This window comes from Pinus tabuliformis, chromosome 2_1, assembly GCF_031772625.1.
Source record: "Pinus tabuliformis cultivar Carrire ecotype Pingquan chromosome 2_1, CPIR1, whole genome shotgun sequence".
NCBI lineage: Eukaryota > Viridiplantae > Streptophyta > Pinopsida > Pinales > Pinaceae > Pinus > Pinus tabuliformis.
The window spans coordinates 463767678-463786719 of NC_142299.1; the positions used below are offsets into that span (position 1 = coordinate 463767678).

A 19042-nucleotide genomic window follows, 5' to 3' on the forward strand; every position below is an offset into this window, starting at 1 on the left:
AAATATCCCAAAAAAATGCTTTACGGGTTGTGGTATATATGTTTAACAAGCTCTACCACAAAAACTCAGAGGTGTTTATATTTTTTAAAGAGAGATAAAATGTCTCCAAAAGTGGTCTATTTATCGTTGCATAGATTTAACGAGCGCAAGGACAAAAGCTAGGGGATGTTTATATTTTTTAAAGAGCAATAAAATATCCCTAATAGTGCTCTATTTCCGAAGTATATGCCTGGTGCCATACTAGGCATAATACTTCTTTAAGTAGAGCCCATTCCTGGGCTCCTTGAGCGGGACTCCTTCCCAGTCCTGTAATTCGTATGCCCCTTTTGAGAGGACTTTCGTAACGATGTAGGGACCTAGCCATAACGGTTGGAGTGTGCCTGCCCCCAAGAGATCGTGTTTTTGATCATAGACTAACACGAGGTCGCCCTCTTGGTAAGAATGAAGCTTAACCTTTTTGTCGTATTGGGATTTGACCTGGCGCTTATGAGCTTCGAGTGCCAGTTCGGCATCTCGACGGGTTTCATCCAACTGAGAAAGGTATAGTAAGCGTTCTTCTTCAGTAGTAGTGTCGGGTAGTAGTTCAACGACTAGTTTCAGGGAAGGGATCTGACACTCAATCGGTAGAACAACTTCTAGGCTGTACACCAGTTGAAAGGGTGTAAAGCCCATGGCCATCTTTACTGAAGTTCGGTATTCCCATAATGTAGAATATAACATTGGGTGCCAATTGGTTTTATGGTTTCCTACCAACCTTTGGATCATGGTTTTCAAGATGCCATTTATGGCTTCTACTTGACCATTAGCTTAGGGGTAGTAGGAAGAAGATTGATCCTGATGGAATCCAAGTAGCGATGTTAAATCAGACATCATATGGTTCTGGAAGTGAGATCCATGGTTTGTAACGATTGTACTGGGTACACCAAAACGACAGATAACCTGATTAAATAGGAATAGCACCGCAGTTTCTCCATCGGCGTTGTAGGTAGGAAGGGCTTTGGCCCATTTCGTAAAATAGTCCACAGCTACTATGATATAGTTGTGTCCAACAGAGGAAATGGGATTCCAGGTGATGAAGTCGATTCCCCATTTACCAAATGGGCCAACGAAAACTACTGGGTGCAATAGGGTCGGAGGGGCGCACATTTTCTTTGTGAATATTTGACAAGGATTGCATTACTATACGACCTTGACACAATATTTGAACAAGGTCGGCCAGTGATAGCCAAAAAGAGTGGTGAGCCCCAGTATTGCAGCAATAATGCTACAACTCCTAGAACTCCCTTCTTTAATTTTATCAACCTGGTAGTTCGTAACAAACTTGGAAGCAACGGTGTTGTATGCACAAGTACTAGCTCTTGCCATAGCTGTCACTTGGTGAGCTGGCACAAGTCCGCTAGGAGCTTAAGCCAACTTCTATGAGCTCTTAGAAGAAGCTTTTTAACTGATGGACGAAAGCTAACTCAAAGAAGGCTAATCTACTTGCAGAAAGAAACTGGAAAGCTGAAAGGAAATGTAAACCCTAGCAAACCCTAATTTTACCAGCTAGCCCTACTGATGCAAGAAAGAGGATGCAAGCTATTGAAAGAGATGCCATTGACTTCTAGGAAGGTAAAATGCATGTGTCTAAGCTACTTCTACATTAACATCTAAAAGAAACATCTTTTTGTATTTTTGAATAAGTTGTTAGAATTATCATGCATGTGCTTTTAACTGGTTTTGACTGTGCAGAGGTGGATTGGCGAGAGGAAATGCTTGGAGGAGGTTGGGAAGGTTTAGAGAGGGCCTAAGGGGTCCCTAACACCCTTCCAGAGAGTTTCACAGAGTTTTGATATCAAGAAATCTCATTCGTGAGCTTCTACAGGAAGTCTGCCGGGGTTCTACAAGATGTTCTGGGATTTCTACAGGATGTTATGTAATTTTATACAGGATGTTCATAAATGGGATTTTGGAGGATGGATGGAGGAGGAAATATGAAGGAGTGGGTATGGAGGTGAGATAAGGGTGTGAAGAGGTCCAGGACTTGGGGAATAGAGCTGAGAAGTGGCAAGGATGGTTGGATTTGTTCAAGGAGAGGAAGAACAATGTTGCACAACAATATGGGAATTTAGGGCAAAGTGAGCAAATGGCAAATGTAAGGCAAGGATTCTAAGTAGAGGATGAAGTAGGTGGGATTGATGGAGAATGGGTAGATAAATAAGGATAACAGGTGCTCTGCAAGTTGTTTTTCAAACGAAACAAACAAGGATTTGGAAAATCAAAGACCTAGTTACGTTAGTCTATTCTAACCTAGATAACAGCAAAGAAATGGAATGTAAGTTTATTTGCACTGAAATCAGATGAAATGGCTTATGCAACGAAGCAATCAAGAATCTGAGCATGTAACCAACTTCTGCAAATAAGAATCGAACACTAATGATTGCATGGCAAAGCAAAGACTGTGTTTTTGTTGGCACCAAGGTCACCTTGATCCCAGCTCCTGATCCCACTGAGGGAGAGGTGAAATCAGAGGTGCTTGATGGCCTTTTTCTGAAGATCCTCCTTGTTAATAACCTATCAACTCTATCTGAACATAAAAATATACTTTAATAATCAAAAGCAACCTAAATAACAAAACAAGATTTAAATCTAAATAGCAGATTTTATTCTAAGAATGCAGCAAAGACACATGAAAGTAAACAAAGGAGGTACTGGGTGCTTGAGATGGGCCCAACCCCAAGAGCTACAGCCTCCTAAGAGATATTTAGAGCTGGTGCAAAGTTGGATTCATCTTTATTGAGCAAGAAAAGAAGAGTTACATAAAAAACTGTCCACAAGGGAAAGCTTGAAAATGCGTTGAAATGCAAAGCTAATCCACTGACTAAAATCGAACTACAAACTAGATAACTTCTGCCTACAAAGTGACTAACTGAAATGAGGCCCTAAGCCCTCTTATTTATACAAATTGAGGACCCCAACAACCCTCCTAAACTTTAGGAACTCTGCTGCCAAAACTTGTAGTTAACAACACTTTTACTAGCACTTGCTCGACTGCCCTTGTGATAATTGATTTGGTGGCCCTTGAACTCCGAGATGATGGTGGAGAATTCAAGGTAAGGGCCCATAAATGAAGGGGACACCTTCCTACAAATCCTCTCCCTTTTTCTTCCACGAATTTGGCTGCCAAGTTCTCATTAAAACCTTTGATTTTGTCTCAAAATTGACTAAAAATATGCACAAAGTACCCATTAGACTTGTTGGCATAATGACTAACCCAATTCACTCTATTAGCATAAATATAATAAAAAACATGCAATAAACTAATGAGAATGGTGGATTAAGTCAAATTAGGAGGTTGAATGAGCCCATATAATTATCCATTTTTGGGGCTCATCAACAGTCACCTGACGTGAGTTTGGGGTGGAACCGTTGTGCTTAGAGGTAGACAAGAATGTCTCCATACCAAGGATTGGTGGTGTCGATAAGATAGATAGATTCATCCGGTAAAGGATTGTGGGCTACTCATTCGGATCGATGATGGGAAGGTTCGACAAACCTCGATGAAGACTAATGAGTTTTTTGCCTTGGCTCCTATGAAAACCAGATCAACTTGTTGGAGGATGACAATCCATTTCCAATATTTACCTCCAATTACTTGGTGAGACAAAATATGTCTCATGGGATTCTCCAGGGCAATAACAGTAGTCTGTCGCAACATGATATAGTGTCGGAACTGATTGACAGCAAAGACAACTGCCAGTGACAACTTCTCCACATGTGAATATCTGAGCTCAGGTCCAGCTAGGCCTTTGGACAAATAATAAATCACATGTTCACTCCAGTCATCGTGTATTTGAACCAAGACCATTCCAAGGGAGGATGGCGAGGCTGCCAGGTAAAGACGAAAGTCGTGACTATAGTCGGGAGCGCTGAGGAGAGGAGCGGATATAAGTGCCTTTTTCAAGGCATCAAATGATCGTTGAGCTTGCTCGTCCCATATATACAACACTTCTTTCTTGAGTAGGTGCATGAAGCCTTTCATCAATTCGGCATAATTGACAATGAATCATCGTAAAAAAGTTTCTTCCCCTTGCAAACGTTGGAGCTGAAGGATGAATTATGGTTCTGGAAATTGAACAATTGCTTTTACCTTATCGGGATCAACCCTAATCCCGTACTTAGAGACAATGAATCCAAGCATCTATATTTGACGAAGAAAACGAATTTATGCAGATGTTGTAAAACCGACACCTTAGAAAGATTGCTCTTAAATGATTAAGGTGTTGCGTTTGTAACTTGGAATGGGCTAGGAGGTCATCCAAGTAAGCTTGAACGATATGCCTGATATCGTGAAATGCGTAATCCATGGCTCTTTGAAAAGTTGCTCCTGCATTCTTTAAACCGAATGGGAGTTTTCTATATGCAAAGACACCCCAAGGGCATACAAAGGCCATTTTATGCTGGTCGTTAGGTTTTATAGCAATCTAGTTATATCCAACGAATCCATCCATAAATGAAAATGATTGATAGCCTGTGCAATCGTCGATGATTTGGTCGATGAACGATGTCGGATAATTATCCTTTGGACACGCAGCGTTCAAGTCTCGGTAATTGACACAGACACGGATGGTTCCCTATTTTTTATCTACAGGAACCAGATTGGAAATCCATTCTGTTAAAGGAATGGGATAAACGAAAGTAGAATGTAACATTTTTTCAACTTCAGTTTTTATTGCTACCATTTTGCGGGGATGGACCGGTCGAAGTCTTTGATGGACATGTTTTACATTTTTGTAAAGCTTGAAATCATGCTTGAAAATAGAAGGATCTATGCCAAGCATTTCCTCATAAGACGAGGTGAACACATCACGGAATTCCTTAAACAGGCAGGTGAAGCTTGCAATTTCCTCAGGATTGCAATCAGCTCCAACCTGGATGTTTTCCACGATGCCTGTCTTGACAGAAATATCGATGAGCAATGTCTTTGAAATGTTGACCATGTTTCCTTCCGCATCCAAAGTTTGGATGGTGGTGTAGGGAGAGGAAATAATTTCTGGTATGTTAGGAGACAAGATTTGCAGAGGCACCATGTTCGAATCAGAGATTGACACATGATGATTCCAATCCTCCCAAGGTCGATATTCTAAACTCATGACTTCTCAGATAGCTTCATCCGTAGGTAGGACTTGATTGAGGAGGTCGAAAGAAGGTGCAGTTTTGGAAGGGGCAGTGATATCGTCGGTCGTACCGACATGCCGGGAGGCTCAAATGTGGATTGAATGGCTTGGTAGACCAACTCAGCTGGTGACAGCGGCATCTGGTCTCCGAAGGTGTCAAGGTCTGAAGGAGCTAGTAGGATCCATGGATCGGTCATTTCATGAGGAATAGATGAAATCATGTTGACTGATTGCAGAACCTGGGGTAGCTGCAGAGGAAAACAACCCATCAAGGAGGAAGCCTTCAATAGACCGGTACCTGAACTGACATAGTGACCAGTTCCACCTCCTACTAGGGGTACAGAGCCACTTGGTAATGGGGAATAACCAGGGGTACAGAAAGACAACTGATCTACTGTAATGACCTTTCCATCCAATGGAAATTGGATGATACAAAAGACAGTTGATATGACGACCTTCATGGCATAAGTCCAACTGCAACCCCACAACAGATTATAGTTGAGTTCCTTGTTGACGACTTATATGTTCACCATTACTGTTTTCCCAGCAAAGGTGATGGGAAAATCGGTTAAGTATCCTTTTGGGACAAAGGTGTGGCCATCGAAAGCTTTAAGGGAGTTCGACGGCAGGGAGAGGGTTGGGGAACCCAAGGCAAGCCAACATGAAGCTGACATGATGCAGGTCGAAGCACCTTCATCGATGACAGTTCAGTGTATACCTTTCCCTTTTGAAGTGATATGCACCTGAAATGCAAGCTAGTGGGAATGGGGAGGTTTACACTTGTCCATGTCGAAAATGGCAAGCATGGAATTCACAGGGTCATTACCCTTGATATCCGAAAGCAAAGCTTTCCTTTGGCTGGGGCATGTTTGTAATACTTCAAGCGCCGACATGGCCAATGGTGCTTGTGCCAAATCCTCTACAATGTTGTAGTGTAGGTGGTACGTGCAAATGTGTTGTGCATTGTGCGTCGAAGTGCCCCCTTGGGGGGTTGAATTACAAGGTCCTCAACCGGCCTTTCGATTTGCAAATCGTTGGGTGGTGATGGGTTTTGACCTGCGGATGGTTCTGCTACCAGAGCGACAGGAGCTTCATAAGATTTGGCTCTGGTGGCGAGATCTACCATTCCAAATGTGTAAACGGTAGAACTCCCTTCACCAGCTGAATGGTGTTGCGAACCGTCACTGCCCCTTGACGTGTGTTGCGGTTGGTTGGCAACAAGATGTTGCTACTGTTGATTAGGAAAAGGATTTCTAAGGACAGCATGTGCCTTACCAGAATCTTTCTTAGTAAGGTAATCTGTGCATTCTTGAAGTGCAGACAACGCTAGGTTACGTGATCTTCAAGATAGAGTTTGCATGAATAGTTGGTGCCTTTATCCTTTTCCATATTAGTAGGTGTAGCAGCCTTCTATTTTAGGTTGGGCTGCTTAGATGACTTCTCTTCAGAAGGAGTGGTCTTGTTCTTGCTACTGGATTTCTGTGTAGACTGCACAAAGTTAATTGAAGTGGCAGGAAGAGCAGTCATTTTGGTAGAGGGGTCCACTACCAACTTGGAAACAGACCCACTAAGTTGTTTTACAGCGTCCGTGGAGGTTGTGCTGATAATCTCATCGGCATGCGTTCTAGGGCGCTAAGTGGTGGGAGGATTGGGGTTACCGGAGCACAGGGGATAATGTCGTAGAGAGTGCTAGATTGTGAATAAATTAAATCCAAGTGCTGGGCACAACGTATGGATTGGTCCTCCATGACTGCACCACCTAGAGTGACATCTCTAGCAATTTGTGGGAGTAGTGACTTACAGAACCAGTATGTTAAGAGAAAATCAGGGATGGTAGCTTTGACTAACCTCCGCCTATGTCTCCATTCATGGATATGATCGAAGATGTGGGTGGCGGTATCCTGATGAAACGAAGTAAGGAGCTCTGTCCCTGTCTCATAACGGATAGGTAACTGAAAGTTCTTTAGGAACTCCATCGCTAAAGCATCAAATGTATTCACTGATGCATGTGGTACTAACCACTTTGTAGCATTGCCAGTGAGGGTGTGGGGAAAAAGACGCAACCAGACACCGTCATCCACCATGGAGTTAGAAACACACCATAGATGGTAGGTGATGATGTGAATGCCTGGATCCTCCCCTTGTTTTATGTCGAACTTAGGAATATCTGCCGGTATTTTATGCAGGATCGGTAGCCATTTTAGGTTATGGTAGATGGGGTCATTAGTCAACTTGTATAAGTTGGGGATATCCAATGTTGCCAAAAAAGGCAAATTATTGGGTGCCCCCGACTTAGACCATTGTGATGATGGATGACCTGAGGAGCTCTGCGCTCCTCCCATCGTTTGGTTCCCCATGGTGTACATGGGTTGCGTGGTGTAGCAGTTGCTTTGTGGTATGGTGTTGTAAAGTGGATTACCATGAGGATTTTGATACTGGGGTATGAAGTTGCCCCCAGTATAAGCAGTGCCCCCTTAACTCATCTCAGCTTGTGAGTAGGGTGCCCCTATGGTTTGGGTGGGAATCCCTTGTGGATTCCCAACCGAAACTGAAATGACCATATGGCTTTGATTAACAGAGGGAAAATTCATGTCAATCAATGACTGTCCATGAATGCTTGAGAATGGCGAGGGAAATGTGACATTCCCCGCCGCCATGTGCATATTGGGAACTGCCCCAGATATCTGAATCTGGGGGTTAGAACCATACATTGGCGGTCGACCTTGGTTTTGGTAAACTAGGACTGTGCCCATAGTGCCACATTGAGTGTTATATGGAGCACTATATGTGGCACTAGTCGAAGGTATGCTTTGGCGCACCATAGGAGTGGAACCTGGCATCTGTTGGGTTCTGCTGATAGAGGGTGTTATGTGAGTTGTAGTACCTAGGACAAACAGGATTGCAGGGTTCCACATTGCCGGTGTTGTGATGATCGTCGACTGGGGAAGTGGTAGAGGACTCACAGTGTCTCTATAATTCCACAACCCTTGAGGTGTCGACTGAATAGATGGGAGAGTTCCTCCCAGTGAAGAGTGAAGTACTGGTATGACGGGAGCAATAACAGGATCTGACTGATTTGTAAGCAGAGTGTTAAAATGAGGAAGAAATCCTTCCATGAAGAAATCCTCCAGCAAATCAGAATCGTTGGTCATCCAGAATGATCCCGTGTGCGATTTAGGAGACTGATTCCTCGAAGATGAGGAATCCGAGTCAGTGGATCTCGGCAGATCCTCCACAATGAGTGGAGGAAGTCCTAACAACCATCTGGATTGACGGTGAGGGCCGGATGTAGCCACAATGACTGGTAAATTTTATCAGATAAATTTTAAGGTGATATTCTTTAAGTCTCAAAAATGATAGCACTCAGGTACCTAAAAAAGAAAAAATACACTAAAAATGACAATCAGCAAACAAAGTGAAATTACCTTGTCTGATAAACACCGATTACTAGAGATGAAACCCAGTTTCTCAATGAGTAACAGAGAAGGATGGCCAAATGTACATTTACAGTTACTTTTGAGCTTCACCCGAACCTCAGATTAAGGGGCCAAGTACTCTCGTGAAGACGAGCGCCCTCCCAAAAAATGAAGACAAAGTAGATCCCGTCTGTTTGAGGTACCAGGATAGCCCGTCCCAGTCACCTTAGGTAAGTACCTAGAAGTATTGGCCACTAGAGATACCTCAAATCACAGACATTACCAGGGGGGACATAGTCATAGATAGCACGCTGTGTGGGTAGGATACCTGAGTCCCCGACTCAGTTCTGAAATCCCTGAAGGGACCCCCGTTACATAGAATGCCCAAAGGAGATGTAAAAGAAGGCAGGATACCTTTGATTATAATTCGATGTTGTCTCATATTTCACTCCAGTGTGAGTGGAGTGGTCCTAGTAATATGAGTGCAGAAGGATTTTTCACTCTTTAACGACACTAGTTTGATTTTCAACCTTGGGTAGTTGACTCACTCTCTTATCCCAAGGTCCTAATCTATCTAATGTTGGTTTGCTCTAAAAAAGAGTATCTGATTGATTTTAGTGTAAATTTTAGTGTACTTTATTATTTTTCTTCGGAGGGGGTGTTGATGTATGAATATGATGAGACTCTCAACTCAATAAACTATGTAGAACAATGCTTTGAATTTTTTTTTTTCAATTTCTTATGCAAACAAGTCTTATTCTACACATGTATCATTTCACATATTCATGTATTCATCAGTGCATCTAAATTCATTCAACACTTTGCATAACTGAAAGTTCCTTTTCTCAATATTCCCTAACAACTATTGAACCAAAACAAAGCAACCTACAACTATTTTGACAGAAGGAGATGTAAAGTTTATCAACTTTTCTTTCAACAAAAATTTCTTTTATGAGAGAAAAACTAAAGCATTATCTTAAGAAATAAAATTTAAGACGCCAAATTTGTTATCATGATACTGTTGTAGAGCTTAATTTAGCCCTTGGGACAAGTTCCCCCCCTTTTAGTCCACAAAATCTCTTGAAAAACATGGAAATTGGTCACTAACGCTCTGTCTATGTGTAAACAGAGCTTTAGTTTGGCCAATAACGCCTCCTGTGCATAGTCAAAGAGATTTATAAAGCTCTGTGTAGACCAGCAACCTACGTTAGTGAGGGAAAGAGCTCAAAAAGTGGGCTTTTGGGATCAGTTTCTGAAGAGAAAGCAACTTTGCAGGATGCAACAAACTAGATGGTGGATCAAAGAAGGATATGAAGAAGCGGGAAGCTCATAGAAGAGAGAAGATATCTGAGAGGAGTCCGGATAACTGGGAACTAAATGTATAGTCCCCAACGGAGTCACCAGTTTTGCTATGGGGTAAAATGCACGGGATGAAAACTACCCTCGAAAGTCTTCCCGGGACTTCCGACAGACTGTAAGGTTATCTGCAAAAGGTACCTGTTACACACATGTTCATCTATATGACATATATTGACAGGATATGGAGAAAGGATCACCTTTGGTTCTTTGTAAATTCACTTGGGGATCTTCGTGTGGTAAGAAGAACTCCTCCTGACCGGCTCCAAGATGATTCCTACACAAAAGAACAAAGCAAACCAATCACAGCATATACTTCTGACAATTAATGTAAGAATTCGTAACAAACATGTATAAATGTGTAACTTATCTACTCAACACAACAAGCATCAGAATGAGCAAATAAATGCACAATATCACCGACACTTCGAGTAGTGGAACACAACCGCAGTCCTATATTCAGAACAGAAGAGTGATTACAACAACCCTATTGTATTAGCCTTCCTTTTCCCTTCTTCCTCTCTCTCTCTTTCCTTCTTTCAGCTAGCTCCTTCAAGAATATGAAAATATCACAATAGCACCATGTACTATCCTTCTAAATTCTCTAACCCTTGTGCAATGGCCCTCTCGTTGCTTATATAGAAATTGATTTAGGTCTGCCCAAATCCACCTGTAGTTCATTTAGGTAAAAACCAGAACTTGCCTTGTTTACCAGCTTTTTCCCATCTGCCTCTGTTTCTGGAATAGAATTTCTCCAAATATCTTGATTTCTGGAGTTTCCCTGCTTTTCTTGCGCAAATTTAGGGAAATAATATCTAGATATTTAATGGCAGATTCGTTGGCATAACCCTTGAGCATCACTAAAGTTCACTAACGCTCCCCCTAGTCTAACAACATGAGTTAGCAGGTTGACTAATTCTCCTTTATGCTTGTAAACAAGCTTTATAAAGCAGGTTATCAGTGTACAGAGAGCGTTAGTGTGGATTTTGGGCCTGCAACTATGGTCATTCTTTCAGTCATATTGTCTTTCTCCTCTGAGTTGATTAGGAGTTCAATTTTTCCTATAACAGTTGGCTAATGAACGAGGAGGAAATGAGCATAACAATGGTTAGCTTGCGAGGAGGGAAACTAGACAGAAAAGCAGGAACATGCGGTTACAACAAGGTGCCAGTGGAAGACAAAGGTAGCCAAGCGGACAAAAAGGAGGATGGGAAGCGAAGGGAAAGAACGATCGAGCGGGAACTAGTAGTCAGGCGGTAGGGAGAAATATAAAAGGGGAAGGCCCGCAAGGAAGAGGGGTTGGTTGATTAGGCTGTTGACGTTGGAATTGTGGAGAAGATAGCTAGTTACAGCAGGCCGGTACCAAAATGCAGAGACTTAGCTAAGCAGGACCTTTGAACTAGAGAACGAGTCGTGAGTACGTAAATGAGTACTCCTTATAATTACCTGCAGTGAATGCCAAGATGTCCTGTAATGTTTTACTGTTGAGTCAATATAAAGGAAAGCTCAGACTTGTTGTGTAGCATAATGTATATGAGTGTATATGATGTGGTGACTTGCCTAAAATTTTGAAATGTCCTATAAGATTCATGCATGTAGTAGTTTCTCTGTATTGGATGGTATGATGTTATCTTGACTATGTATGTAATCTTGTATATCTCCTATTGGTTGGTGCCTCCTTGACTCCATGACGAACCCTTCTTATTTCTAGTCATGACATGCCTCTTGTGAGACTCCTTACCCCTTGGGGAAGGTGAAAATTCTGTCGTTGTCCTAGAATACAACAAGCCATTGTTGGCTCTCCACGCTTGAACCCAGGGTCTTTTCCCCTGATGACTCTTTCATGTCAACATTTCTCCTCTTTCAAGAATATGAATTTGAAGTAATTGTGAAGCCATGAAGATTAAATGCTAGATTAGATCACCTCTCATGGATTGACAATGGTGACGAACATACTAATCTAGAGGAAGGGATTCCTGATGCACGACTCTTTGCTGTGCATGTTGCAGATGAACATTTTGTAGACATCATCTAGTTCTTGTCTACGGGTACAACTCCTAAAGGGTATACAATGCAACAAAAGAAAGGATTGGTGGTCAGGGCCAAAGATTTTTCTGTCATCGTAGGGTAGTTATATAAAATAGGATTCGATGAAATATTGCGTAGGTATGCCCTAGAGTATGAACAACAAAGTATCCTCGCTGAAGCGCATGGAGGGGTTGTAGGAGGATATTATGTAGGAAGAGAAACTGTGTAGAAGATTCTATGAGCAGGACTATGGTGGCCAACTGTGCATAAGGATTCCAAGGCTTATTACAGGGCATGCAATGTCTGTTAGAGAATGGGGAGGTCGTCATGAAGAGATGAATTGCCTCTAGAGCCGCAAGTGTCATTACAAGCATTTGATAAGTGGGCAATAGACTTTAGGGGACCAATTCAACCACTAGGAAAGTAGATAGGATCCTGATATGTGATTACAATGACAAAACATTTGACTAGGTGGGTTGAGGCACAGACTGTGATGGATTGTAGTGCGAATATTGATGAGCCCCAGAAATGGGTAATTATATGGGCTCATTCTACCTCTTATTTCAACTTAATCCACCATTATCATTAGTTTGTTGCATTTTTTTGAATATATTTATGCTAATAGAGTGAATTGGGTTAGCCACTTTGCCATGTAGTCTAATGTGTGTTTTATGCAGATTTTTTTGACAATTTTGGACAAAGACGGAATTTATGAGCAAATGGCAGCCAAACTCGAGGAAACCAGGGAAGAGGACTTGTATGGGGGTGTCTCCTTCATTAATGATCCCTTTCCTTGAATCCTACATCAGCAACTCAAAGCACAAAGGCCCACATTGATGATTTCAAGGGGCCATTGGTATAAATAAGAAGGCTTAGAGCCTCAGTAGGTTAGCCAGTTATTAGTAGACTTTCGCACTTTTGTGCAGCATTGTGTTCAACTCATTTTCGAGTTCTTTTTTTGAGAACAAGTTATGTAATGTAACTATTATTTTTGATAATGAAGATGAAACAGTTTTTGAGCCAACACTAATCTCTTTCAGAGGGTTGAAGTCGTTGGGTTAGGGCCCAACCCAAGCTACCCAACACCTCCTTCTGTGTATTTATATGTTTTTGCTTCCCTTCATGAGGTAATTTCTATTGCATAGATTCATTTTACTTTGTTAGATTAGGTTTCTTTTGATGGTTAGTATAGTTGTTTTTGTTTCAAGTTGCTTAAGTAAGTTGCTGCAGTGATAGAAAAAGATCCAAAAAGGCTAACAACAAGTCTTGATCTCCTTTATCCCTTCTTGGGACTATGATTTGAGGTCAAGGCACTACTGTTGCCACCAAAGACACAATTTTTGCTCTTCCATGCAACTGCTAGTGTGATACTTTGATTTGGAAAAGTTGATATTGGTTCAGATTCAATTTCTTAGATCATTTCCTATTATTTTACCATAGTTCTCTCGCATGCTTTTCTGTTCATAAGGTACTGTTCAACATTTTCTGTTTGTAGGTCAGAAATTAGGTCAAGCTAGACAAAATTATGTTTTTAGTTCTTTCTTTGGTCAGTTTTGATAAGTAAATGTGTATATCTCTTCCAGGACATCCCAGCTCACCATCCCTCCATAAAACAGCTAGCACCGGCTCACTTCTCATAGATTTCCCAGCTCATTCGCAACATTTCACTAGGTTGCCATAATTTCTGTGTTTTTTTCCATAAAGTTGCTTTCTTGAAATTTGAACAAATCTGACCATCACGTTCATCCTTGATCTTCCTTGACAAGTTCTAGACACCTCAACACCTTCATCTAGCCTTAATTTCCCCTTTCCCATCTTCACCTTCAAAACCCCAAAAATAGCTTTCGGCCTCCTCCCGTAGATCCCCTGCAGCCTCCTGTAGAATTTCCTGTGAGTGATTTTTTGAAGTCCGATCGCTATGGAAGTCTCCAGAAGGGTACTAGGGACTTCCTAGGACCTCTCCACACCTTCCTCCACCTTTGTAACAACCAACTCCATCTTCCCTTGCCACCAAACCTCTGCACAGTCACAACCAGATAAATCACAAGGATAATAATTTCACATAAGAACACTCAAAAGTACAAAAAGATGATTTCTTCTCATTACTTTTCAGATGTAGCCTGAATAAATGCAATTTTCCTTTTCAGTAGTCAATGACTCATTTCATTAGTTTCCATTTCTTTTCTTGCAAAAGTAGGGTTAGTGGGTAAATTAGGTTTTCTAGGGTTTGCGTTTCATTTCAGTTTTCCTTCTCTTTCTGCAAGTAGGATAGCCCCTGTAGAGTTAGTTTCCTATCATCATAGTTAAAAGCTTCTTTTGAGAACTCATAGAAGTTGACTTAAGCTCCCAGCAAACTTGTGCCAACTGATCAAGTGATAGCTTGCAATAAGAGCTAGTACTTGTGCATACAACACCATCGCTTCCAAGTTTGTTACGAATTACCGGGTTGATAAAAGTAAAGTAGGAAGCCCCAGGAGTTGTAGAATTATTGCTAGAATACTGGTGCTCACCACTTTTTGGTGCTGTTTCTAGGGAAGTGTTAGAGTATTTTGTGATTACTGCTTTCTTCTATTTTCTACTGCAACATTCTGCTAAGTAGTTTATTTCAGCAAAATTAGAGTAGTTGTTTCATTTCCATTCTGCAATCTCAATTATGCAAAAGTAGATTAGGCATTTCCTGCTTTCATTTCCATTCTGCAATTTCAATTCTGCAAAAGTAGATTAGGCATTTCCTGCTTTCATTTCCATTCTACAATTTCAATTTCAACAAGAGTAGATTAGGCATTTCTTGCTTTCATTTCAATTATGCAATTTCCATTTCAGAAAGTGTAGATTAGGCATTTCCTACTTTCATTTCAATTCTACAATTTCCATTTCAGCAAGATTCATTTCAGTTAGTTGCAATTTGTTGTTCAATCCATTTCAGTTTTGCAGGTACAAGTAGAGAAAAAAACAAAAATCACCCAAAAAGAGATTTCCTTTCATGCCTCGTAGGAACAGAGACAATTCAAGAAAATTCCTACCCAACACCCCCACCACATCACTAAGTCACCTTTCTCTCTTCTTTGGTGGTAGTGATCTAGAAGAACCTATAGGTGAACCTCCAGAGATATACGAAGATCCTGTAACAGAAGAACAGCAAGAAACCATTCCTCCTGAGACCATGGCTGAAAACATAAACGTTAGAGGAAATGGGGAAAGAATAGAAGGTGCCTTTCTTATCCGAGAGACCAATGGGGACACTAAAATGAAAAACATAAGTCCTTTAGCCTTACCTCACTTTCATGGATTGACTACCCAAGATCCTGATACCTTCTTGTTTGAATTTGTTGTTCTTTGTTGAACCTATGACTATGCAGAAGATGAATAGAAGTTGAAACTATTTCCTTCTACCCTCAAGGATGCATCATTGCACTAGTTCATGGGGTTACCTAGAAATAGCATCACCACCTGGGCTTAGATGCAGCAAGCCTTTAACAACAAATACCGAGAATATTGTAGGTCAAAGGATACCAAGGAAGAAATCTTCCGAATGACCATGGGAAGTGATGAGTCCCTAGAAGACTATGAAGAGAGGTTTCAACTCAGTTATAAAAGGGCCAGGTGCACACTTGACCTCGAATCTCTGAAGTTGGTCCTGCTCAGAGGAGTCCCTAAAGACCTTCTAGATACCCTCCATTTGTTGGCTGGGGGAGACATCTACCAACTACCTTATGATGACATAAAGACTATGTTTAGAAACCATTCTAGGTTAGCTAGAAAGAGAGGTAGGGGAAGTCAACCTTTAGCCAGTACATCCTCATCCAGTTCATTCCTTAGAAGCGAACTTGAGAATCGACTGGAAGATTTCAAGAGCGAGATGAGGAAGACTCTTGCCATGCAAATGGATACCTTGCAAATCAAAAGGAAATAAGAGGAAGCCGAGAGGGCTTTGGCCATATTTTGTCCCAGGTGCACTAGAAAGCATCTTAGGAACGAATGTCCATTAAAATTTATAGAAGTGTGTTCAGTCTGTGAAGAAGACCATCCTACGAATCAGTGCCCTTCCTTGCCTGGAATTAAAGCTGCATATCAGGGGGCCGAAGGAGCCACTGAACCACTCTATTTCATGACCCAAAGGAGGCCACATGGGCCCAGACCTTATCGATAGGGAATGCAAGGGACATCCCATACCTATTACAACCCCAATCATGCCACTTCAATGCCCTCTTGGGGTCCCCTTACTCATCCTTCCTGGTCCACACCCCCTCCTTGGTCGTATCCACCTCAATACTAGGCTCCACCAGTTGCTCATTCATTTCACTCTTATGCTCAGCCACAACCTCAGTGGAATGCACCACATCAAGGGTGGAGGCCCCAGTACAACTCTCCTCCCACACTTTTGCCTCCACTACCTGTTCAACCACAACCATTACCTCCTGCTCCACCAAGGAAACCTCAAAAACCTACTCAACCGAACCCAAACCGCAATAAAAAATAGGCCCAACAGGTATATAGTGGAGAAACATCATGCCCAACCTATGCTGTGGAAATTTAGGGGATTAACCTATGATATGGGAAGGCTCTCCTAGATAACCAACCTCCCTCCTAAAGAGTATGAGGAAGAAAAATAGGAAAGTGAACCAAAAGCCATTCCACCCTTCCCTGAGAGATTAACTAGAACCACTCAACCGACCCCAGAAGAAATTGAACTTTTGGGAGAATTAAAACAGTTATGTGTAAAGATACCACTTCTCCAAGCCATAAAGGATGTGCCTATATACAACAAGATGATCAAGGGGAAGTGCTTCAAGCACCCAAATAGGCAAAAGAGAGATGCTCCAACTATCAATGTCATAGGACAACTGTCCGACCTGATGTTGGGGCAGGTAATCTGTCCAAAATATCTAGACCCTGGGAGCCCTGTAGTCAATATCCACATCAATGGCACCGTAATCCCCCATACCCTGATTGATCTTGGGGCTTCCATTAATTTTATGACCAAGGAAACTATGCTCAAGCTCAACCTTCAGGGCTCCTTGAGAAAGACCACAACAGTACTGCAGTTAGCAGACCGCTCCACCGTGACCCTTGAGGGGATTGTGGAAGATTTAATGGTCTCCATCAATTCTTGGGAGTACCCTGCTGACTCCTTGGTTCTCGAACCAAAGGAAAAGCTCACTGGGTATCCTCTCATCCTTGGAAGACCTTAGTTGGCCACTACAGATGCCTACATAATTCGTCGAGTTGGGAACATGACAATCAAGAATGAGCATATGTCCAAGCAACTAGTCCTATATCCTCCTGCCCAGCCTTTGTTAGAACATGATTTACCTCTCTGATTGGAGGAGGAAGATGAGGATGAAGTCTATTTTGCACCATTGTGTATAGTAGAAGCTACCATGGGGGGCCCACAAACCGAGGATGATCTTATTGAAAAATTGATTCATAATCCACCCCCAGTGTGTTGCCATTAGAAGAGCTGGTGGAAGAAACCCAAGCTAATACCTTAGTTGATCTCTGTGTGGCTGATCCAACCTCTCTCCAATTTAAGAATGTGGAATTTGGCCTAGAAAGAACGTTGAATATCAACTCATCCCTATCCACCTCTCAGGAGAAAGAACTGTGTAGCTTATTGAAAAATCACTTGGATGCTTTTGCCTGGAGCTATAAGGAGATGAAGGGAGTCCACCCTTCAGTGTGTACTCATCACATTTACATTAAAGAAGATTGTAAACCAGTTAAGTAGCCTCAAAGGAGGATGAATCCAGCCCTTAAGGACATTTTCAAAAAAGAACTGCAAAAGTTTCTGGATGCAGGATTCATCTACCCCATCTCTGACAGCGAATGGGTCTCTCCTTTGGTGCTAGCGCCAAAGAAAAATGGGAAGTGGAGAATCTGTTTCGATTATCAGGAACTAAACAAGGCCACCAAGAAGGACCATTTCCCTTTTCCTTTCATAGATCAAGTGTTATATGGCCTGGCGGTGAAGAAGTTCTTCTCCTTCCTAGATGCGTTTAGCGGGTACAACCAGATCTAAATCAGCCCGGAAGACCAAGATAAGGCAACTTTCACTTGTCCTTGGGGTACCTTTGCATACCGGGTCCTTCCTTTTGGGTTGTGCAATGCTCCCGCCACTTTTCAGAGAGCAGTACTAAGTATATTTGCTGAACTAGTTCATGATTTAGTGGAAATCTATATGGATGACTTTACCCCTTATGGTTCTAACTTCCAGGAAGCTTTGACTAACCTGGGAAAATTTTTAGCCAAGTGAATTGAAATGAACCCGTCCCTCAGTCTTGAAAAATGTGAATTCCTGATGACTGAAGGGATTGTGCTAGGTCATACAATTTCTTAGCAAGGATTAAAGATGGATCCGAACAAAATCGCTATCATCCAAAGGGTTCCACCTCCTCAAAAGGTAAGAGATGTTCGGAGTTTACTAGGCTTAGTAGGGTACTATAGAAGATTCATTAAGGACTTCAGTAAGCTAGCCTCTCTATTGTTTGGTATTTTGGGGAAAGATGCTGAGATCATATGGACTGACAACTATCAAGAGGCTCTAGATACCTTGAAAAGTAAACTAGTGGTTGCCCCAATTTTGAGAGGTCCAAACTGGGCCCTATCTTTCCACATTCATACAGATGCCTCGAACAAAGAAATAGGAGCAGCCTTAGGGCAAGTTGATGAGAAGCTGCCTTATGCCATATATTTTGTAAGTAAAAACTTGTCCAAGGCAGAATTAAACTACACTGTAACTGAAAAAGAGCTCTTAGCTGTAGTCCATTCCCTAAATAAGTTCAGACACTACATCACCAGCTATCAAACATTCATACACATTTATCATGCTGCAATTAGGTATTTGATGAACAAACTAGATGTAATTTCTCGTATTATTAGATGGTTACTTTTATTGCAACAATTTGATTTGACCATTGTTGATAAGCTGGGTAAGGAAAATGTTGTTGCTAATTTTCTATCTAGACTAGTTCTGCTTGCAGGTGAAGAAGGAATGGTGGATGATCAAATGCCAGATGAACACCTATTTGCTATCTAAGTGCTCTCTCCATGGTTTGTTGATATAGCAAATTACTTGGTTTTAGCACA

At 41.7% G+C, this 19042-nt stretch overlaps 1 protein-coding gene across 1 annotated transcript; it reads right to left on the reverse strand.

Moving 5' to 3' along the window:
- Positions 1–240: 240 nt before the first annotated feature.
- On the reverse strand, positions 241–678 carry LOC149200932 (uncharacterized). The gene has a single exon (XM_089401125.1). It carries the CDS (start codon positions 676–678, stop codon positions 241–243), a length of 438 nt encoding a protein of 145 aa, XP_089257251.1.
- Positions 679–19042: the final 18364 nt, after the last annotated feature.

Excerpts from the sequence above, each read along its gene's own strand:
- LOC149200932 (XM_089401125.1), bottom strand. The coding sequence starts at position 678 with ATGGCCATGGGCTTTACACCCTTTCAACTGGTGTACAGCCTAGAAGTT.